The 25,620-nt window shown below is 37.5% G+C and overlaps 1 protein-coding gene across 1 annotated transcript in view; it reads left to right on the top strand.

Annotated features, from left to right (window-relative positions):
* LOC150075985 (prolow-density lipoprotein receptor-related protein 1-like) overlaps positions 1-25,620 on the top strand; it is a 1,358,636-nt gene that overhangs the window by 1,096,254 nt on the left and 236,762 nt on the right. Inside the window, 1 exon segment of the mRNA XM_090387555.1 lies at positions 3,150-3,328. Within this exon segment, the coding sequence (XP_090243681.1) occupies positions 3,150-3,328 (179 nt within the window).

Raw genomic sequence — 25,620 nt, 5'->3', positions numbered from 1 at the left:
GATACTATGATACGGTCACAAAGGAACTGGATGCAAAAAATAATTTTGATATCATATACTTCGATCATAGGAAAACCTTTTATACTATTGCACATGGAAGACCACTATACAAATTGGAACAGTATGGCAATTAAGGACAAATTGCTGCTATGGATAAAGCAATGGTTAAGTGGGAGAAGACAGAGAGTGTAATCAATGCTAATGGACACTGCTCTTCGTGGACTAATGTTATTAGTAGAGTATCCCAAGGTTCAGTGTTCGGTCTATTGTTGTTTTCTATATAATATCGGTGTAGATACACCATAGTTTACCCATAAATTTAACTACATACATAGTGTAAAGGCATTGTTTAATTTTATCATACTTCATCAGACACAGCCATTTTTCATCAGACACTGAGCTAATAAATGTTGCCCGGGGTGAAGTGGTTGGAGAGATAGAACAAGTGTGTGTTCGCTGAAATGGCTGTAGGCTTAAAAGGAATAACCATCAGAAGCTTTGTAAAACAATGTTTTATAATTTTAATTTAATTTGTCTTAATCTTTTTTTGATCATCCTTCGTACATGATTAGTATCTCTGTGCAATGCAGATAGGCTGCCAGGACAGTTCATGGAGTTTTGAAAATGATACACAGGAATTTTTATAGCCAGACTACTATTTGTTATTGTGGAAGTTTGATAGCTTATATAAATTCAAGGAAGATCTAGACAAACTATTGCAGGAAATGAATAGGTGAAATGGGAAAGGGGTTTTTTTTTTTTTTTGGCTGATGCAGAATAAGCTTGCTTGCATCATTTGCCACTACTAAAGCTAATTCCGGCAGTTATTTTATTTTCTTCATAGATAACACATAGGCTGTATGTATACTATACAGTATATTGTAGCTGAAGCAACAGATGTTATGTTGGTTGCCATGCATGGTTTGAGGAAAGAATGGGCAGTATGGCAGATGTACAGAAATTAAATGTTCTCAGTGTGCACATAAATATCACTTTTTATGGGTTTTTTTTTTTTTTTTTTTTTGGTAATGAATCATGAATGATTACTATTTTGTAATGCACTGATTTGAGAATCTCACTCTGACTTTCAGGAATGAGAAAATCATTCTGGAAAGACTCTCCCTCCAACTTTCATAAAGGAGAGTAAAATACCTCCATAACTTTTCTTTTCAAAAGACAGTTTTCCTGTCTAGAAATAATCTCAAATATTTTAGTTACATTTGTAACAAAAATACTACTAAAGAGTTTTTAAATTTAAAAATGTATCGCCATAGGTTAAATATATTCTTTGTAGCAATTAAGTATATTCTAAAACAGAATTTGCTTATTCATAACTTCATATTAATGTGATGCTTATGTTTACCTGACTGTAAGAAAAGTAATTTTCAGATACATTGTTTCTTTGAACACAGAGCATGAACTAACAAATGTAGTTCATGTGCTCTACATTTGTTAGTATTATTATCATTATTATTAATAATAATAATAAAATAATAATAATAATAGAAATGTATTATTATTATTATCATTAACCATATGGTACAAGGAAACCTGGAGCTTATGCTGCACCAGCAAAAAAAAATAATAATGATAATAATTTCCGAATTACCCTGAGAGAGAGAGAGGTAGAAGGGAATCACCAAGAAAAAGAAGAAATGATATCCAGCTCAGGACCTGGGTGTGCCAAGCCCATACTCACCAGATGTGATCCCCTACATGGGGTTTAGTTGGACGTTTTCAAATGATTGGTTATGTTTTCTGATAAGTTTAGTCTTCTTCCAATTTTTGGTCAAGTCTGTGTTATTTTTCAAATATGCAGATGCATTTGCCCCCCCCCCTCAGTTTTACCCCTACGATATGTAACATTATACCCTTATAAGCTGAAATTCTGCCTGTTTGTGTCCACTTTTGTTTGTGGATAGTAGTGGCAAATGATTCTGCGTAAGTATTTAGTCATCTACCCAGAATAAAAATTCAATTCATTTTAATATTTGAAGAAAATGTTTTTTTGTTTTTTTTCATTTAAAGTGTTCTTTGCCATGAAATGAAAACCTTAAAAACACTTTATCATTCTTCCATTGCTCTTAGTTTTCATTATAGGTACTTTGTGTGGTTGGAAAATATGTAGTTGAACTTTTAACAGTAAATATTTAATGTAAAAATGGTTATGGTTACTGCAAATACAAATAATGTCAAGCAAAAAAAAAAAAAGCAAATATTATTTTCAAGGATTAGGGATATATATATATATATATATATATATATATATATATATAGGTATGTATTTTGAAGTAAAAAAAGTAGGTTTGCATTTTTCAGTTTGTGCAATCTGTCATTATCATATCTCACCATGGGTAAAAGATTTAATTTTTAATGTCTAAACTGCAATGCATATTTTTTTTTAAATAGCATTAATGCATATTGCACCATCATTGTTGCAAATTATCTAGTAGTTTTTTCTGTCTGGTTATTATAGTTTTGTTTTTGTGTAAGGAATGTTAGGTTAGTTTAAATATCAAAGTGTTTCATTTTTATAACAGAAGTTGTTTATGAAAGAAGATTAGGTTACTTTGAATTAGTTGAGTGATGTGACTATGCTATTGTAGTCAAGGTGCTTAAATTGGCATGGTGTGCTGTAGTCACCTTCAATGAAGTCATGAATGTGAAGATTTTTGAATCACCAATGCTATGTAACTGAACAGATCTTGGGGTGGGGGGAGAACTTGAAAATGTATTTATTGCATTTCATGACAATATGCATAATTTACCTATACCTATAGCAGCACTTGTGACATAATATGGAATAAAAATCTGGGAATGTTGTTTAAACATTGCTGGAATGCAGTTCTGTACCATTCTGTCTGAAGCCATTTTCCAGTTCTCAGTTTCTTAAAGTTGGAAGGTGTATAAATATTTGAACTTGTTTATTACACTAGTTTATTATAATTTGTGGGCTACTCCTGAAATGTAATTGGTCCACCCCACCATGAATTATTATTTTCAGGAATGTGACTTGTTTTTCTTCTGATACACTACTGCAACAAAAATTAAAGTGACAGTTAATTTTGTTAGTTACTCTAGATAGCTTTATTCTTGTTTTGTCTTAATATTTTCAGATTATACATATTATATGTTAATACTTTCTTTAGATTTCTGGTCTAACTGAGCCTAGAGGAATTGCAGTGGATTGGGTGGGGCTTCATATTTATTGGGTTGATGCAGGCACTGACACAATATCAATGGCAACTCTTGATGGCAAATTGCGGAGGACACTAATAACTACTGAATTAGATCAGCCCCATGATATTGCTGTTGATCCGCAATCTGGGTATGTTTACCATTTAGTTTAAAAGTGATTATATTCTTTTTGCAAAGCGGGGGTCATTGTATTTAGAATGAAATCATAGAAATGATACTGATTTCACTGGATAATCCTTAAAAAAAGTTTATAACAGTTTATGATACTTGATGAGTTATTTGAAAAATAATTGCAAAATGCACTGTAAAATAAATAATATTTTCAGATTATTACAAATTAATTAGCAATAGAATAATAAAAAAAAAACAGCATATTGAAATTACTAGAATCCAAATTTATTTTTAAATAAATTTTATTTAATGCATTGAGAGATGACATAATGTGGTTGTTCATAAAAAAATTAATTAAATCTAAATTACCCTAATTAAACTAAGCAAACTGTGTTCAAATGAATTGTATTGTGCAAAAAATATTACATTAAGTATGTTAAACTCCCATATTGAATCAGGCTTCTCCAAGAAAGATTTGGTTGTTGTCCCTAACATTATAGTTAGGAAAAGCCACCCACAGTTTTCTACCCTATAAAGTTAAAAACAGTCATCAGACCTTTCCTTGTTAAGCCAGATTTGCAAACATTTTTGGCTGAGGTACCCCTGGAAGTTCAGCAAGGTCCTCCAGTACCCCCCAAGATTATCATAGGCATAGAACTCTAAGTAAGGGGAAATTTTGGGGTTTTTTTTTGCATGTGTGCACTGTATTATAGTGGAACTAAAAATAATCACTAATCTTAAAGTTTTAAACTAAAAAAAAATGTAAGTATTATTAAGACTCCAAATTAAAAAATAAAATAGTGGACTTACTAAGGGTATCTCATAAGAACCCTGATGCAACAGATTTTCAATGATTTTGCTGAAATTAAGTGTCAGAGCTTATAACTGACAGCAAATGTCTGCTGAAGCATTAGGTCCATTTCTCTTTTTTGATTTTGTGTCACAATATTTGGCAAACCCACGTTCACATGAATAAGTCATCCCAGATTGGTTAAAGTTTACGAACTGCTTTGTCTGCTATATTAGGGAAAGAGTCCAAAAAACTAGCCCAAAATGAAGACAGTAGAACACTAAAATCTTTTCTTGGAGTGATGTGTCACAAGAGGTATCAATAAGATATCACAAGAGATATCTTCTTCTGCTTATTTTGTGGATATAACAGAGGAGTTTCAGGTTTCAAGAAAGGATTAACTATCCACCTGTAATTTTCGATGTGTGTAATGACAGGAAAATATTGTTAAAAAGAGATTGACAGCTCTGTGAGGTGATCAGTTATTGCTTTCTGTAAGTGTGACTCTGCAGAGATATTTTGGCAACAAGACATGTAATAAAAATATTGTCCTGCTTCGACTATCTCTTTCTCCAAAGAATAATTTTATCTTTGAATGCAGAGATTTTATCATTAGCCATGAAAAGTGTCATGTTTTTACCTTGAAGTGATAGATTCAATATGTTCAGTTTTTCAAATATATTGGCAGGATATGCAACCCCTTGTGAATTATAATCACTAGACATAAAGTCGATGAATCTCTGCAGTTTATCTCAAGTTGTTTTTCTTGTGGCTTCAGCTTTATGATCAGTAAGAAATATCACAATTTCAGAACGTAATGTAGAGAATCTCATCAGCACTTTACCCCCACTCACCCAATCTGCTTTGGTTTAAAAAAGTAAGCAGTCATAATTGCTGCCCATTTCATCACAAATTGTATTTCAGCCACTAGATTTCACATAATCGACGATTTCTATTAGTGTTTGAAAAATACCTTTCAGTTTTGCAGGAATATTTTTCAGAGTTAAATTTTTCCTGTGGAGTACACAGTGACTACTTAAGTCTGTGAATGAGTTCATTGAGAAGATTAGCTGAGCAAGATAAAATTCTTTTTTTTTACAGTGTCATTAGAGAGTGGCACCTGTTTTATTTTTGCTGATTCGTTTAGTCCGAATATTGTATCACACAGGTCAGTGGCACATGACATTAAATTTTCACCAATAGTGTGGGCCTCTCCCTGACAAGCAGTGGATGGCTCACTTTCAGTGAGGTTTCTAATAATTGTTTTTACGGCTGACAAATATAGATTTCACCAACTAAGCCTTTAAAGGTAATACAGCCAGACCTTGCATAATGTGAGTTAGATTAACACATTTTCCAGTTACCGCTATTTGAAAAAATTATACCACTTTTCATTTTACACAATGTAAATTTTCAGTTAACGGGATCTTTTTTTATGTGATATTTGAATTGTGCGCTAAGCTTACTGCGTGTTGGATGGGCAATAAACAAGCATCTTCCCGCCTCAATGTGTTCCATCAACAATCGGAAGCAGTGATTATTATATTCGATTAACACATTTCCATTTTGCATGATGTGCCCATGGGGCGAATTAATCGAGGCCAGCCTGTACTTCTTTTTCTCTTCAAAACAAGCAATGGACTTGCCATTCAAGTCTCGATGATTTCTTTTAAAATGTCTTATCAACAGAGAGGGTTTCATGCGGTTATTGCTGAATTTCTGTTCACATATTAAACACAGAGAGAGAGATTTGATTCTGCTTATCACCACAATAATACAAGCCATATTTCAAATATTCGTTTTGATAATGTCATAATTTTTTTTTTTTTTGGTTCTTATCTGGAGCTGATTTACTTGAAGACAGACTTGGTGAACGGTCATGATTGCACTCATCACCTGGTCTGTCATACTGAGGTCTTCTCAACTCATCTTCACATCTTTTCTCAGGATTTCATGTTCTCTGTAGAATCTTTCTCTTTGTTCCTCTCACTAAAAATTTACATTCTGAAGTAAAATTAAAAATAGTTATGCAGAAAAACCACCACATTGCTCCAGCAGAAACTCACAACACAAAGTGTTTCTTGGACTTTTATCTACTGTACAACCATATTTCTAAGAGGAGAAAATAGCTAAAAATTGGTTGTATATTCATTTTGATATATTCAGTATTCAATTGCCTAGTAATTTTTGTAAACAACAGGAGTTTCCAGTGAATAATTACTGTAAACATCCAGTTTATCCCCTCAGCCAAAGATGCAATAAAAGATTATTTCAGTGGAACACTTATTATAAACAACTACCTCTGGAGGGGAATATAGCTACTGTTTGTCGAGTGCAATACATTAATTACAACGTAAATTTTTGTAAGCAACAACTCATAACATCCTTTCAATGACTAGAAGTTACACTTAGGATAGCAAAAACAGCCAACGGTTAAACTAGACAAAAATATACATGAACTAAAAAGTGATTTATGAACAAATCACTTGACTTCACTGTGGCATTCTGATAGGCTGGACAGTTTGGTTTTAATTTAGTTTTCTCAAAACATGATAAATTCTAGGGCATCAGAAATAAATACACGGTAAAATCACTAAAATCTCGCAATTAGCTGATAAATATTTTACTAAAAACCACATTAAAATCTGCCATTTTGGATGCAATGCCCAAGGTACCCTCAGCTGAGAACAACTGGGCCAGATGATCATAATTCAGCATGGAATCCTGAAATATCACCAATTATTAAATGGTTCTGTTGTGCAATAATTTAATGAACTTAATATAATACTTTTTATACAATAAAATTCACTTGAGAACAGCAGTTTATGTAGTTTAATTATAAAACATTTATAAAGGTTTTTTGCAGTTCCAGATTTAAGTCAACATTTTAATTTATTCTCAAAAAGAGTTTTTGTCATTTTCAGGAAATAACCATTATCTCTATGCTGCTTATAAGAAGAGTTGTAATATAAATAATTGTAATTGAGAATAGTGCAAAAAATATAATAAAAATAACTTTTTATTGTATTGCACTGCTGTTCCTGCCCACTTGGCTACGGAGGCACCCTTGTTCTTGTTAGAAGTAATGTTGGGTCCAATGCACCCAGCAGCATATAAGTGTTAGTAGGCACATTATAGCCAAAGTAGCTTATGCACCATCAAACCCCCCATAACAACAACAACAAAATAAGTGTTAGTATTTTTGTGTGACATTTTCGAATGAAAAGATATTTGTTATTTGTTAAAGAGATTTTTGAAAAAATAAACATTTTGATTTTTTTTTTTCATTCTTGGTAATTATTACTAGTAATAGGCCTCTGCCTGATAGTGAAATTGTCCACCTGCTGGAAGAGTCCTTTCTAGTTGACAATGGTGATAAAAGATTATCTTCTGAAGCTAAAAAGTCTGTGGATGAGGATTGGCATTTTCATATTAACCATTAATCTTCTTCAGAAGAAAATGCTAACTGGAAAGGAAGAGCTCCTTCAGCTCTACAAAAATATCCTTGAAAGTGATGTGTAAGGCACATGGAAATGTGTCACAATATGATTTTGCAATATATTGTGACAATACAAATCTTCCTTTATACAAAGGAAGATTTGTATTGTCACAATCATGGAATCTACTAAGGAAAATGTCACTAATCTGTTTGCTTCAGATGGTACAGAAAGACATTTTTCATGCCACTGAGTGTTTATGAGATTTTTGGGGCTCATATTTAACTGTTGTTTTTGTTAGCACTTTTACTAGCCTTTCAAAGTTTTTCTACAGATCTAAAGGAATATGAGCTTAATTGCAATTGAGCAGTTGGCTCAACTCAATTAATGTTAATTTTATTAAATATAAAATTAGATGTAAATTTGATATAATATATACACCGATGAGCCAAAACATTATGACCAACAAATCATTATGCAAATCAAATCGAAGCAACTGCAGGTGAATTACAGCACATACACGGGTCGAGACACGGTATAAAATACACCTGATACCGAGCTCCGTTAATCAGTGTTACTCTTGTTCTTCAGATGGGAAAGGCAGCAAACTTAAGCGAGTTTGACAAGGGCCAAATTGTAATGGTCAGACAACTGGGTCAGAGCATATCCGAAATGGCATGGCTTGTGGGGTGCTCATGGTTATCCGTGGTTAGTACCTACCAAAAGTGGTCCAAGGAGGTGAACCCCACGAAGCACCAGCGAGGTGTTGGACGACCACGGCTCATCAATTCTTGAGGTGAGCGAAGGCTGTCCTGGATGGTACGTGGCAACATCGTGCAACTCGTCAGTAATTGGAATGTGGACAACAATGGTGCAACTCGTCAGTAATTGGAATGTGATGGGAGTAATGTGTCACAACCCACAGTATTGAAGCCTGCTGAAAATGGGATTGTGTAGCCACAGGCCGCTCCAAGTGCCCATGTTAACCATGGTTCACTAGCGACACACCTACAATGGCCATGCTGGCATCGAAACGACCTTGAGTGATTGGAAGAAGATCGTCTGGTCCGATGAATCATGTTTCCTGTTGCACCATGTGGATGGTCAAGTATGTGTGTGTGTCATTTACCTGAGGAAGTGATGGTGCCTGGATGCACCATGGAACGAATTCAAGCCGGTGACGGTGGGATGATGTTCTGCTGGGATACCCTGGGTCCAGTCATCCATGTGCCAGGCACTCTGACATCTATCACCTACCTAAATCATTGCTGACCAGGTACACCCTTTCGTGACAACACTCTTCCCCTCTGGCTATGCCGTCTTTCAGCAGGATAATGCACCATGCCACACTGCCCGGATTATTAGAAACTGGTTCGCGGAACATGAGGAAGACTTCCAGGTATTGCCCTGACCTCTAAATTCCCCAGACATCAATCCCATTGAGCATCTGTGGTTTGTATTGGAACAGCAACTCCGATCTGCTGCAACCACTGACCTTACAGGAGTTAAAGGATCTGCTGGTTACGTATTGTTACCAGATACCACAAGACACATTTAGAAATCTTGTAGCATCCATGTCTTACCGGGTATGAGCTGTTTTGGCTGCACGTGGAGGACCAACATCATATTAGGTAAGTGGTCATAATGTTTTGGCTCATCAGCAGTGGTGTATTTGGGCCGGAACGCACCAGAATGACGTTCCGGTACTTTTTTCTAAATGTCATAATAGAAAATCATTAAATTTATACACCTAATATTATGAAACAATGGCATAATCAAAGGGGAGGGAGAAATATCTATTTTACCCATTGCTACTTAAAATAGATATTACTAGTAATCTTTAAAATTAATAGATTCCTTTAAAAATTTATTTAAAAACAAAAATATAAATTTCACAATGAAACTTGAACATTTCTTACTAAATTACAATGTTTTAGATAAAGAGATCCAATGAATGAGATATACTGTGATGTGTGCAAATGCTGCATTTTGATTCACCATGAGCTGAATGCTAGAACTGGTTGTTCTATGAACCGTGAGGCTGAAGTTTGATTCAGTTGCTGTACAGTCAATGTAGCATTATCATATAGTCTTATGGAGAATGAGCATTCCGGTACTATTTTTTTTAACAATACATCTCTGCTCATCAGTGTATATATACTATGCCCTACGTTTATGACAGGTAAATATTTATAAAATAAAATTGCATGTTTCTTAGCCAGTTTACTCCCTGTGGTCTGAAAGATCCCACTGGCATGCAACGGCCATATTTTTTTTCCACTAGAACAATTAAGGGTTTAGTGAATGATTATTGAGAAATGAAAAAACAAACTTGATTAAATATTTCTATTGTTGATGTATTAAATAATAAACAAAAGATGCAAAATAATGAATTGAAATCTTCTTACTGTTTATTAGGGCTCGCAATACTGGTCAAAATCTTAATACCGGTATTTCGGTATTTTTAATTTATGAAACCGGGATATCAGTATTCCAAAAAAACAAAACATTTTTCGCAATAAATTTTTATGACATTAGGTGTAATAAAGTAGGGAAAAAAACAAGTAATTACTTGAATTCATGTTTTAAATCAAACTTTTAGTACAATAATAAATATTCTAGCAAAAATTATTAAACATATTGAACAATTAGACTTTACACCAGCTGGTATTCAAATAAACAAATTCCAATCCTGCAACTAAAACACTTTATTTACAATAAAATAAAATACGAGCATATGAAATGAAATTAAATAAAATAAAATATATAGTAGTCTAAAACTGATGTGATTTAATTTACAATAAAATACGAAAATATAAAATATGATGATAAAAGTGATAAAAACAATTAATAAAATGCCGTAACAACTGTAGCTTTCGGGGATAGCGATCCCCTTTCTCAACAACACATCCGATGTTCCCCACCGCAGAAATATGCTGTTGAGTTTCATTTCATTTCATTTCATACGCTCGTATTTTATGAAATGCGAGCGTATGAAATAGAGAAAGCTTAGATATAGAGAAAGCCTTTGAAACTACGTGGCGTCATGGCATCCTTCGTGACCTGCATGCCCTAGGATTAAAAGGACATTTACCAGCATTAATTCAGAGCTTTCTCGAATATCGAACTCTACAGGTCTGTTATCGAGGTACTCTCTCCGAAATCTACAAACAGGAGGAAGGAGTCCCGCAAGGGTCAGTCCTTAGTGCCACACTCTTCGCAGTTAAAATACACACTCTAACAACAATCATACCGAATTCAGTAGAAACTTATCTTTATGCCGATGACCTCACTATATCCAGTCACTCACAAAATATGTACTCTATTGAAAGGAAACTCCAACTATCAATAAATAAAATACAAATGTGGATGTCACAAAATGGTTACAGACTGTCAGCAGAGAAAACTGTCGCTATACACTTCTGCAAGAAGCGAAAACTGCACCCTGATCCTGAATTGCGACTGGGAAATCATGCTATTCCAGTCAATGACAATATTAAATTCCTAGGTTTAATATTGGACAAGAAATTAAACTTCCTGAAACACATACAGCATGTACGAACTATTTGTTTGAAGAAAATTAATATTCTTAGAGTGCTTTCTGCGATGTCATGGGGAGCTGATCGACTCTCTCTTCTTCACCTGTATAAAACTATAATCCGATCCAGACTAGACTATGGTGCACCTGTATATGACTCAGCTAGAAAATCAGCATTACAATCCCTAAATACCATTCAACATAATGCACTTAGAATAGCTCTAGGTGCCTTACGAACGTCGCCAGTCCAGAGTCTTTACATTGATGCACATGAACCTCCATTATTGTTTCGGAAGCAGATGCTGCTGCTTACGTATGCTACCAAACTTCGGAGTATGCCCTCACATCCCATCTGGCCTTCCATGTTTACTCCGTCTTTCCAAAATTTATACAGAAATAAACCAAATGAAAATAAACCTGCTGGAATCAGATTGAAGGATGTTACACAGAATTGGAGTGTCCCACTAGACAATATCCACCCAGACACCGGAGAAATTGAGCCTCCATGGTCCACTTTCAAACCTTTATCCGATGAATACTTTCAAAAGTGGGGAAAACAGGCGTTGGACCATCAAAATATACAGCAGCTACATTCAACTCATGCATCAGCAAACACTCACTGTCTTCAAATATATACTGATGGATCCAAATCTGATACAGATGTAGGTGCTGCAGTAGTCCTTCCCACTTGTGTAATCTCCGAAAAACTTTTCCCAAGTTGCAGTATTTACACCGCTGAACTCTATGCAATACAAATGGCTATCAAACACGTCAACAGGTCTAATGAAGAAATTATAATCTATACCGATTCCTTGAGTGCAGTAACTTCTATACAACGTAAATGTCCGATCTCTCATCCTATTCTGAAAGAAATCAGAGCTCAGCTAATCAATCTCGCAAAATATAACACAGAGGTAAGGTTCTGCTGGATTCCTGGGCATGCTGGAATCCAGGGAAATGAGAAAGCAGATCAAGCAGCAAAAAATCCAGTCAACCCCGTATCTTCACTTGCCTCGATTCCTTATATGGACTGTAAACTTATCATAAAACAGTTATGTATTGACCAATGGACATCAGTATGGCAACAACAGACCCAAAATAAACTTTTCCAAATAAAGAAAAAGCCACAGTATTGGAAATCTAGTTCACGATTAAACAGACGAGAAGAGGTTGTCCTTGCAAGGACACGCATTGGTCACTCCTATCTCACCCACCTCCATTTGTTGACAGGGGATGAATCTCCTCACTGTCGTCATTGTTCCACCCTACTTACAGTGAAGCACATTCTCCTCGAGTGTCCTTATAATCATGCTGCCCGATTAACAAATTTTAAATCGGTTTTAACCCAAAACAATTCATTAGTGATGAACCATATCCTCAGTGATGACGCATATCTATCCGATTTATTTAGTTTTTTAAAACAAATTCATTTATATGAACTTATCTGACATATGACTGAAAAAAAATAAATAAATAAAAATAATAATAAAAAAACATATATATATATATCATTTGCCGAATTACTGTGACAGGCACAATTTGGCCTTAGTTGCCCTTGTGCCAATAAACTTCCATTCAACCAACCAACCAACATTTTGTAGGGTATTCAAAGAACTAGTGACAATATCGATGATGAGAGGGATGAAAATGAGGGCAATATTAAGCCTTCCAAACATGAAATGTTGGCAGCATTTGAAACTTTGTGTCAAGGCCTTCAGCGTGAAGAAAATGTGCCAGAAAATATATTTGAGTGTTTAAACAAATTTTTATGAACAATAGACAGAAAAATCCAGTGTATAACAAAAAATAACCAAATATTTTAGGATTAGCATTAGTTGAAGCATATGATGCAAGAAAGCAAGCTTACAGAGCATCAGCCAAAAAAAAAAAAAAAAAAACCTTCCCATTTCATCCATCCGGTCACTCCAAATGTTTGTCTAGTTCAGCCTTAAAATTAATTTATGCTATCAACTTCCATAACAACAGATGGAAGTCTGTTCCAGCAATCAACTACCCGCTGGCTAAAGGCAAACTCCGCAGATCTATTCTACAACTGTCTTTCCTCAATTTGAATCTATGCCCCCTCAGGTTGTTAATCTCGGCAAGTGGAATTATCCCATCAGCATTGAGCCTGCTCAAACCATACAAGTCCTTATACATTTCAATCAGATCCCCTCACAGGTGCCTAGTCTCCAGATGCTGCAACTTACAGAATTTAAGCCTCTCCTGGTAAGAGAAACCCTTTGTTCCTCTCACCAATCTTGTTACCCCTTCTCTGTGCTCGTTCTAGTAACTCTACATCCTTCCTAAAATGATACCTCCACACCTGTATGCAGTACTGACCATTGCCTTATACAGAGGTATATTAATCTCCTTGTCTCTGCTAACAATATTCCTATATGTCATTGAAAAAACTCCATGACCTGCTCTGGCAGCCCGACTGCACTGTTCAGAGAGCTCTATATCCAACTGCACAATTACCCCCAGCTCTTTTTTATACTTCACCTCCCTGAGTGTATTACCACACAGTTGATACTTTTCTCTTGGGTTACTGCTACCCAAATGTAGTACAGTCAGTCCTCGTATAACACATATTTACACTACTCGAATTCAACCATACACAATTTATAAATAGGGGAACGATATCGTATATAACACGAACCGAATTCGCTTATGCACGATTCGCCTTTTTGTTTACAAGAAATGGCAGTTGAATGCGGAATCACCCCAACTGAATGCAACACAATAGGAATGAAGAGAAGATTCTGAAAATGTATTTATGTTTTTTATATCAGTGAAGGCGAAACGCTTTTCGCCATAATAACATAAAAACCCACACAATTCCAGCTATCGGTATTATCGCAAATGCAATTAGATCGAGTTTACTACCAGTTTATAACAGATTCCACTAGCAGAAAAGCAGCTGGAAATTATTTTTATTGTTTTATGGTAATAACCCCGAGAAATGTGCTTTAGTAAAATGTGAGCGAGTGAAGTGTTAGTGTGTCTCAGCCTTTACGGTGTTGTTTATTCAGTTGCTACGCGCGTGCAGCTTTGTTTATGTGTATCAAGCATGCATCCTCATTTTGTAATTGTGCTTTATTCCCTAAAAATGAGTAAAATACTTAAAAGGTGTGAAAAGGAAGCACCCTGGTGAAGATACTACAGATTCAGAGAGAAAAAGAAAAGCAATATCGATAAACAGAGGCGGACTGGATCAAAAATTCTTACTCGGGAAAATTTGTAGTGGCCTCATACTAGCATTTATGGCCAAAATCACACCAGCCTCCGGCCCACTGGGATTTCCCCAGTAAGGCTATTTCATATTTTTCTCTATCGACAGAGGCGGACTGGCCAGGGAAAGCCCGGCCAGTCCACCTCTGTCGATAGAGAAAAAATATGAAATAGTGAAACGCTTTTGAGCAAAATGAAAGACCATGTGATATTGCACGTGCTACTGACCTAAATGAGGCAAAGCCGAGAATTAGAAAGAATGCAGAGAAAATGAAAACAACTTTCATAGTAGGAACAACTCAAAGTGTAATTAAAATCCATTAGATCAAGACACAAAGAATTGGAAGAGATGGACGGCTGTCGTCTGTTTGGATAGAAAATCAAACAAAAACAAAGTTTGCTCACGATAGATCTATGCAAAAGCATTAGCAATATTTTATTACGTAATAGACGTAATAAAATATTATTTTATTACAATTTTTAATTGTGTTTGGTAATATTTTGGTTACAAATGTGTGTTCAATCTTGGGTGGTCGGCACCTAACCCTACTTTTCCCATAGGGCCTGTTATTTATATTGCACGAGGATTTCTAGGAACACAACTATCGTGGACTGACTAAATTTTGCATTTTTCAATATTAAACTTCAGTTGCCACTTCTCACCCATCTACCTAACTTTTCTAGATCCTGTTGCAGTAGCATACTGTCTTTACTATTATTAACAACTCTGCCAACCTTTGTATCATCTGCAGACTTGGACATTAAGCCTTATATACTTTCATCAATATCATTAATAAATACGCAAAACAGCAATGGACCCAGCACCAAACCCTGGGGGACTCCACTAATAACATTAGTCCACGTAGAGCAGTGTCCATTTATTACAATTCTCTGCTGCCTCCCACTCAACCATCCCTTTATCCATTGCAGCAACTTGCCCTTAATGCCATACTGATCCAATTTGTACAGCAGTCTTTCATGTGCAACAGTATCAAAAGCTTTCCTGAAATCAAAGTATACGATATCAAAATTATTTTTTGCATCCAGTTCCTTTATGACCACATTGTAGTATCAAATCAAATTGGTCAGACAAGATTTCCCCTGAACAAACCCATGCTGTGTCTGAACTATTACTGCAGTATTGCATCACTTCTTTAACTAGTGATTCCATTAATTTCCCTGGAACAGAAGTTAAAATAACAGGTCTATAATTATTTGCACCACACATTGAACTCCCTTTGTATATTGGGGATGCATTTGCACATCTCCAGTCCATGGTGACCTCCTCTGAATCTAAGGATTCTCTCATAATTATGGCTCAGGGTTTGCTTACTTCCCTCATTGCCTCCTTCAATAAACTGGATAGATTCCACGTGCCTTTTTTTATGTTTCACTTCAACAATTTCTCCTCCATTTTGCTCTCCATTATTACAACATCATTTAGCTCCCTGTTAGAGTTTAGTAAACTTCTATCCTCCCCTTCCTTACAGAATTTCTCTTGTGTGAATGTAGATGGAAAATACTCATTCACTTTCCCAGCTATCTAAGCAGGATCATCAACAGTCAAACTAACCACATCAAGGGGACCAATCTGATTCATCCCCTTCCTTCTAGAGTTTAAATAATAAAGAAGTCTTTGTTGTTTTTCTTTGCATCCTTTGCCAAAGATTTCTCGTAATCAGCCTTCGCTTGCTTAACCTCCTTTGTGACTTGGTTAAAGACTAGCTTATATCTGCCATTGGCTTCTATGTCACCTGCTAATTTATATGCATCCCACGCATTTTTCTTCTTTGCCCCGAGCCTCATTACCAGGAGTGCTGTGACTTGGGGGAGAACTGAGGGGGGGGGCGCTTCTCCAACGCATCACAGCCTAAAAAAATGTGCAACTTGTGAAATGTTTGCTGAACTCTCTGGAATGGAACATGATATTGCCATGGGTGATGTCTTTCAAATACGGAGGATGCGGAAAGGTCAGGGAATGACCACCGCATATCCCGGAGCAATATGGCCTTAGCTGCTAATGCTCCTAAAAAACAAATAACTAGATCTAAATTGAGGGGCCCGTCAGGCTCTCAGCTGCCCACATCAGTGCCAGAGCTTGCACTTGGTCATCACGCAACACAGCGGCAACCCCCAAGGCAGAATGCGCTGGTCCCACAGGAACTAGTAGTTGTTGGTGACTCTATTGTCAGGGAAACGGGAAACATGCTTTGTAAAAAGGATAGGTGGAACAGGACCAGGGTATGTCTGCCAGGGGCAAAGGTTGATGACGTTGTAGAGCGGATATCATCTTTTAAGGGCACAAAAGGTAATATAGTTGTACACGTTGGCACTAATGATATTAAGAGTAGGAGACCGGCAGAATTACTTAACAAGTACAGGTCACTGTTGAACAAAAGCCGAGAATTAGGGTTGAATTTGAAAGTCTCTGCAATTCTGCCCAGACACGATAGAAGGGAGTATATGATGAGAGCCTTGTCGATCAATATGGCCCTGGAAAGATTGTGCAAGGCTCAAGGGATAGAATTTTTTTCAGCCTGGACTGTACTTGTTAACAGGAGAGACTGTTTCTACAGGGATGGGATACATTAAATAGAAAGAGTGCAAGAATATTTGCTGATGTTATCGAGGCAGTGTTAGGTGGGTCGGAAAACTGATAGCTTGGGGGGATACAAGGACTAATAGATTAACAGTAACCGTAGGCAAAGGTGAAGGTGATTCTTGCGCAACTTCTATTAGAATAAGTAGCGACCTGGAGCGAGGGGTGTGGGGGGGGGTTTCGGGGACGGATGGCAGTCATCCTGAAATAGGTGGGTATATGGAATGTGTTAGAGTAACTAGGAATAGGAGCATGAATGCTTGCATGTATACCAATGCTAGAAGTATAGTAAATAAATTTGAAAGCAAAAATAGGAGTAGGAGTGTGTTATAGGCCTAATGAGTACAATGAACAATTGTACAGAGAAATAGAGTGGGCTAGTAAATCGGAATGTCTTATAATGGGGGATTTTACATCCCAGATATTGACTGGAACTTGTGCGTTGGTCACTCACACACTAGTCAGACATTTGTGGATTTATTGGATGATTGTTTTCTGCAGCAACATGTTCGAGAGGCAACCAGAGAGAGTAATACACTTGATCTGGTTATCAGCAGTGATCATTCGTGTATTAAGAATTTGCAGATAAAGGAACCACTAGGTGGCAGTGATCATAGTGTACTGATGTGGGATTTACTTACAGATTTAATTACCATCAAGGAATTAATCGTGTATGCTACTAAAAGTTTCATACCTATTAAGAAATATTGTTCAAGGTTTAGGCCTAAATGGTTATCTAATGAACTAATGAGACTCGTAACAGAGAAGAAAAATGCATGGGATGCATATAAATTATCAAGCGACTCAGAAGCCTATGGCAGATATAAGCTAGTCTGTAATCAGGTCACAAAAGAGGTTAGGTAGGCGAAGGCAGATTACGAGAAATCTTTGGCAAAAGATGCTAAGAAAAACAGCAAGGATTTCTTTACTGAAATAAACTCTAAAAGGAAGGGGATGAATCTGATTGGTCCACTTGGTGAATGAAGGGATTCTCTTACCAAGAGAGGCTTAAGTTCTGCAAATTGCAGTGGCTGGAGACTAGGCACCTGTGCGGTGATCTGATTGAGGTGTATAAGGCCTTTAATGGGTTGAGCACACTGAATTCTGATGGGATCCCTCCACTTGTTCAGTTTACGAACCTAAGGGGGCATAAATTCAAATTAAGAAAGGACAGATGTAGAATAGATGTGCGGAAATTTGCCTTTAGCCAGTGGGTGGTTAATTCCTGGAACAAACTTCCATGTGTCATTGTGGAAGTTGATAGGTTGAATAAATTTAAGGAGGAACTGGACAGGCATTTGGAGGGAATGGTGTGATTTTTTTTTTTTTTTTTTTTGGCTGATGCTACGTAAGCTCGTACACTTGCTTTCTTGCATCACATGCCACTACTACTACTACTGTCTGACATCCACATAGGCCTAAATCTTGAACAGTATTTCTTAGTTGATATGAAAAGCCTAGTAGCTTCCAAGATTAGCATTAGCATTAGTAGAGGCATATGATGCAAGAAAGCAAGCTTATTCAGCATCAGCCAAAAAAAAAAAAAAAAAAATACACACACCACTCCCATTTCACCCCTCCGTTCGTTCGAAATACCTGTCCAGTTGAGCTTTAAATTTGTTTAGGCTATCAACTTCAACAACAAGTGATGGAAGTCGGTTCCACCAACCAACCACCCGCTGGCCGAAGGCAAATTTCCGCACATCTATCCAACATCCGTCCTTCCTCAATTTGAATTTATGCCCTCTGAGGTGATTATTCTGAGCAGGATGAAGAATCCCATTGGCATTGAGCATGCTCAAACCATTCAAAGCCTTATACACCTCTATCAGATCACCTCGCCGGTGCCTAGTCTCCAGACTCTGTAATTTGCAAAACTTAAGCCTTTCTTCGTAAGAGCAACCCTTTGTTCCATTCACTAATCTTGTTGCCCTTCTCTGTACCCGTTCCAGCAGCTCTACATCCTTCTTGAAATGAGGCCTCCAGACCTGTATACAGTACTCAAGATGTGGCCTAACCATTGCCTTATACAAGGCAATGGTTAGGCCACATCTTGAGTGGCCTAACCATTGCCTTGTAATGGTTAGGCCACTCAAGGCCACTTGTAATGGTTAGGCCACTAATCACCTCCTTATCCCCGCTAGAAAAATTCCTGTATATCATTGACAAGACACCATGAGCTACTCTTGCAGCTCGTCTGCACTGCTCAGAGAACTTCATATCTGCCTGCACAATTACCCCCAGGTCCTTTTCATTCTCCACCACTGTCAGTGTAGTACCGCAGAGTTGATACGTTGCTCTGGGGTTACTGTTTCCCATATGTAGTACTTTACATTTGTCAATGTTAAACTTCATTTGCCACCTCTCAGCCCATCTGTTCAACCTTTCCAGATCCTGTTGCCGCAGCATAGCGTCAGTAGTGTCCTTAACAACCCTGCCAACCTTTGTATCATCTGCAAACTTGGACATTAAACTTGATATCCCATCATCAATATCATTCATAAACACCGAAAACAACAATGGACCCAACACTGAACCCTGAGGAACTCCACTAATAACATTAGTCCACGTTGAGCAGTGTCCGTTGATTACCACTCTCTGTCTTCTGCCACTCAACCATCCCCTTATCCATAGCAGCAATTGCCTCCAATGCCACACTGCTCCAATTTGTGCAGCAGTCTTCCATGTGCAACAGTATCAAAAGCCTTTCTAAGATCCAAATATATAATATCAAAGTTATTCCCTGCATCCAGTTCTTTTGTGACTACATCATAGTATCGAATCAAATTGGTCAGGCAAGACCTGCCCTTAACAAAACCATGCTGCGTCTGAGCTATAACTGAATTCTTGTCTAGATGATCCTGCAGTGCTTCTTTAACCAGTGCCTCCATTAATTTACCTGGAACAGAAGTTAAACTAACAGGTCTATAATTACTTGTGTCAGCCTTTGATCCTCCTTTGTGAATTGGGGTTACATTTGCACATCTCCAGTCTATGGGTACCTCCCCTGAGTCCAAAGAAGCTCTCATAATTATGGCTAGGGGTTTGCTTACTTCCTTTGCTGCCTCCTTTAATATAACTGGATAGATCCCTTCCACCCCAGGTGCCTTTTTTATGTTTATCCTCAACAATCTCTCCTCCACTTTCCTCTCATTTATTACAAAATCATCCAGCTCACTGCCAATGTTTACTTTACCTACATCATTCTCCTTCCTGAATAACTCCTCATGCGTGAATGTAGATGCAAAATACTCGTTTAGATTGTTAGCCACCTGAGCAGGATCCTCAACTGTTGAACCATCAATATCCAGTGGACCTATCTGATTCATCCCATTCCTTCTTGAGTTTAAATATGTAAAGAACTCTTTTCTGTTTTTCTTTGCATCCTTTGCCAAAGATTTTTCGTAGTCTGCCTTTGCCTGGCTAATCTTCTTTGTGACTTGGTTACAGACCAACTTATATCTATCATAGGCTTCTGTGTCATGTGTTAATTTGAATGTATCCCATGCATTTTTCTTCTCTGCCACATGTCTCATTAGTTCATCTGACAACCATTTAGGCCTAAACCTTGAACAATATTTCTTAGTTGGTATGTAAAGCCTGGTAGCCTCCAAGCTTAGTTCCTTGAATGCTTCCCATTTTGAGTTTGCTGTTGGTAACATCATCAGTTGGTCCCATTGTATAGAATTTAAATACTGTCTCAGACCATCATAGTCGCCTTTACGAAAACAAAAACCCTTCCCTTTACCCCCATTATAAGACTATGATGGTAGTTACCTCCTTGAGTAAATCCCACTTCAACACACTGTGATCACTGCCACCTAGTGGTTCATTTATCTGCAGATTCTTAATGCATGAAGAATCACTACTGATAATCAGATCAAGAGTATTGCTCCCTCTTGTTGCCTCACGAACATGCTGATGTAGAAAACAATCATCCAATAAACCCACAAAAGCCTTGCTAGTGTGCGAGTGACCAACCCACAAATTCCAGTCAATATCTGGGAAATTAAAATCCCCCATTATAAGACTCTCTGATTTACTTACCCACTCTATTTCCCTGTACAATATCTTATTATACTCATCAGAGTCATTAGGCCTATAGCACACTCCTACTCTCAATTTTGATTTCCCTATGCTTATGTCACACCAAACTGACTCGACACTGCCCTGTCCATCGATGTCGACTGGCTTCACTTCCTTGGACTTTATGTGTTTCTTAACTAATAGCATAACCCCTCCTCCCCTCCTGTCCTGTCTATCCTTTCTATACACATTGTATTCCCCAAATTCCAGTTCCGCATTACTTATATCTGTGTGACACCACGTCTCTGATATCCCAACAATATCTGCCTTTGATGTTTTGAGCAATACCTCAAATTCATCAAATTTATTTACCAAACTCCTAGCATTGGTGTACACGCAGGTATACATGCACCTGTTTCTATTCTTAGCTACCCTAACACAACCCATGTGTTTACTTGTACCGCAATGACTCCCAGCAGTCTCTGAAATATCCTTCATCTCTGAAATATCCTGCATCTTGTTTTTCAGGCTTCTGCTCATTTCAATAGAAGCAGTGCAAGAATCACTTCCACCTCTGCCAGTGGCTACTGTTAATCTATTAGTCCTTGTATCCTCCCCAACTAGCAGTTTTCCGACCCACCTAACACTGCCTCGACAGCATCAGCAAAAATTCTTGCACCCTTTCTATTTAAGTGTATCCCATCTCTGTAGAAGCAATCTCTCCTGTTAACAAGTACAGTCCAGACTGAAAAAAATTCTACCCCTTGAGCCTTGCACAATCCCTCCAGGGCCGAATTGATCGACAAGGCTCTCATCATATACTCCCTCCTATCGTGTCTGGGCAGAATTGCAGACACTTTCAAATTCAACCCTAATTCACGGCTTTTTTTCAACAGTGACCTGTACTTGCTAAGTAATTCCGCCGGTCTCCTACTCTTAATATCATTAGTGCCAACGTGTACAACTATATCACCTTTTGTGCCCTTAAAAGATGATATCCGCTCTACAACGTCATCAACCTTTGCCCCTGGCAGACATACCCTGGTCCTATTCCACCTATCCTTTTTACAAAGCATGTTCCCCGTTTCCCTGACAATAGAGTCACCAACAACTACTAGTTCCTGTGGGACCAGCGCATTCTGCCTAGGGGGCTGCCTCTGTGTTGCCTGATGACCAAGTGCAAGCTCTGGCGTTGATGTGGGCAGCTGAGAGCTTGATGGGCCACTCAATTTATTTCCTTCGAGGGCATCCACCCTGTCCTTCAAGCTCTCATAAAGGCCCATAACAACGCTGAGTTGTCGCCTGATTTCCTTGCACTCCTTTCATCGTACACACACAAAGACATCCCCCTTGGCAGTATCATGTCCCGTACCCGACTGCTCCGCAAACATCAAGCAAACAGTGCATTTTAAAAGACTGTGATTCAGAGGGCAACTGCCCCCCCTCAGTTCTCCCCTGAACCACAGCACTCCCATTAGCTTGAGCCTTTTGCTTTGCTGCTCTGGTCAGAGTCATGATTCCGATTTAATTCAATAAAATTTCAAAACAAAAATTAAATCCTTAAGTTATATCCCAAAACAGTTATATTATATATTTTTTTTTTCGGTATCTAGTGTTTTCTACGAGTTCCCTTTATACAACTTCCGTATCACGTGTACCACTATAGTTATGGCCGACCGGGCTAGCCGAGTGGGTAAAAGTACCTGCCCGGCAACCCAAAGGTCGCGGGTTCGATTCTCGCCTCGGGCTTGGATCAAAGTACTGCAAAAACCTTGGGAGGTGCAATATGGCCACAGAAGCCGATGCGCCAACAACTACCAAATCAAAAAAAAAAAAAAAAAACTATAGTTATGTATTAATTATTTGTTACGATTAAGTCGTTATATATATATATAGAGTTAAAAATACAATTTAATTGACAATAAAGTTTATCAAGATTAATAGATTTACTGATTAATTGACAATATTATATTATGCACTATACTACACTAAGCTTATGCTATCGTGTAAAAATGGCGGGAATTCTCGAACGGTACTTCTACGGACTTGTAAGTATTGATTAGCTTCCAAATCTCGCTATCTCAATTTAGAATAAACTAAGGATCCTGACTAGGTCTATAATCTACTTATAGAAGATAATTTGATATAACAATTGGTTAATAAATCGACTAAATTTGGTTTAAAAAAAAGACCTCTCGTTCAATTTGTAACACGTGGATTTGATACCGTTACCGATACTAAGTAATACCTACAAAATCTCTGTCTAAGTTAAACTTTAAACTAAGTATCGTAACTAGAAATATAAAGCTACTCTAGAAAATAAGTTAATATGACAATTTAAGCTAATAAATCAGAAAATAAATCAGGAAAAACTTCTCTGTTCCAAGAGCTTCAAGGAGCTGCGGCCGCACAGGCTAACCTCGCACCCTGACTCAGACTCTGAAACAGAACATATTCAATTCATTCCCTTCCATTTAGTATTCACTGTTTTTAACATCATCAGTTGATCCCACTGTATAGAATTCAAAAGCTGCCTGAGACCAGTGTAATCACCTTTACGAAAGCAGAATCCCTTCCCTTTCCCCTTGATGGTAGTTTCATCTTTAATTAAATCCCACATCAGTACACTATGATCACAGTTACCTAGTGGTTCCTTTATTTGCAAATTCCTAATGCATGCATCATCACTGCTGATAATCAGATCAAGAGTATAACCCCTTCTGGTTGCCCCTCGAATATGTTGCTGTAGAAGTCAATCCTCTAATAAATCCACAAAAGTTTTGCTAATGTGCAAGTGACCAACCCACAAGTTCCAGTCAATATCTGGAAAGTTAAAATCCCCATTTCCAGTCATTTTGATTTACTGGCCCACTATTTCTCTGCCCAATTGTTCGTTGTAATCATCAGAGTCATTAGGCCTATAACACACTCTCATTTTCCCTTTCCCAGTGTTTATGTTACACCAAACTGACTCAACATTGCACTGTCCACCCATGTCAACTGGATGCACTTCCTTAGATTTTATGTTTCTTAACTAACAGCATAACCCCTCCTCCCTTCCTACCCTGCCTATCCTTTCTGTATATATTGTACTCCCCAAATTCCAAATGTGCACTGCTTATTTCTGTGTGACACTATGTCTCTGATATCTCAACAATATCTACCTTTGATGTCTTCACTAGCACTTCAAATTCATCAGATTTATTTACTGTGCTTCTAGCATTGGTGTACATGCAAGTATACATGCACCTGTTCTTACTCTTAGTTACTCTAACACAGCCCATCTATTTACTTTTTTCTTGATGATTCCCAGCAACTTGCTCTCTAGGCTGCTATTCATTACAATAGAAGCAGTGCAAGAATCACTTTTGCTTCTGCCTGCGGCTACCATAAATCTTTTAGTCCGTGAATCCCCCAAGCCAGCCGTTTTCCAACCCACTTAACACACTGCCTCGATAGCATCAGCAAATATTCTTGCACCCTTTCTATTTATGTGTATCTCATCCCTGTAGAAGCAGTCTCTCCTGTTAGCAAGCACAGACCACTCTGAAAAAAATTCTACCCTGCGAGTAGAATTCTACCCAGGGCCGAATTGATTGACAAGGCTCACATCATATACTATCCTATCGTGTCTGGGCAGAATTGCAGACACTTTCAAATTCAACCCTAACTCATGACTTTTTTTAACATTGACCTTTACTTGTTAAGTAAATCTGCAGATCTCTTACTCTTTAGGGCATTAGTGCCAACATGTACAACAATATCACCTTTTGTGCCCTTAAAAAATGATATCTGCTCTACGTCATCAACTTTTGCCTCCGACAGACATACCCTGGTCCTGTTCCACCTATCCTTTTTGTATGATATATTCCCATCTCCCTGACAAATAGACTCAACAACAATAACTAGTTCGTGTGGGACCAGTGCATTCTGCCTTGAAGATTGCCGCTGTGTTGGCTGATGCACAGGAGTGAATTCTAGCATTGAGTTAGGCAGCTGAGAGCTTGATGGACCCCCTCTTATTAATTTCCTCGAGGGCATCCACCCTACACCTCAAAGTCTCATAGACGCCCATCAGAACGTTGAGTTTCCGCCTAATTTCCTCACAGTCTGTGCACCTGGCACACACAAAAACATCCTCCTTGGCTAGATCATGTCCTGTTCTAGACAGATCCACAAACATTTCACATTTTGCAAATATTTTTAGACTGCGATGCATTGGAGAATCATCCCCTTCCGTTCTCCCCGAGCCACAGCACTCTGGCTAATCTGCGAGCGTTGCTTTTCTGCTCTAGTCGGGGTCATGATCCTGTTTAAGTACAATTTAACTGACAGTGAAATTTAATAATATTAATAAATTTTACTGATAATACTATACTAAGCTAACAGATTTCTAATACAGTGCTACGTCTTTCGCTATCTAGTTTTACATTAAACCTTATGCTATCTAGTTTGGGATATACGTTGTATTGTATAACAATGGCAGTAAGTTATGAACAGTAAATCTTCGGACACTAAGTATTATCTTTCAAAATCGCTATTTAAATTCAAAATAAACTAAGGAGCTTGACTAGGGTTATAAGCTACTTATAGAAAATAATTTAATATAACAATTAATTCAATAAAACAGCTAAATATTAGAAACTTAGTGTTCGCTGCAGCTGCAAAATCTTGTCCAACATGTGAA

The sequence above is a fragment of the Mastigoproctus giganteus genome, chromosome 13 (assembly GCF_048544385.1).
Source record: "Mastigoproctus giganteus isolate SK-2022 chromosome 13, ASM4854438v1, whole genome shotgun sequence".
NCBI lineage: Eukaryota > Metazoa > Arthropoda > Arachnida > Uropygi > Thelyphonidae > Mastigoproctus > Mastigoproctus giganteus.
Note: the sequence above shows the minus strand (reverse complement) of the source record. Positions and strands in the feature narration are given on the sequence as shown.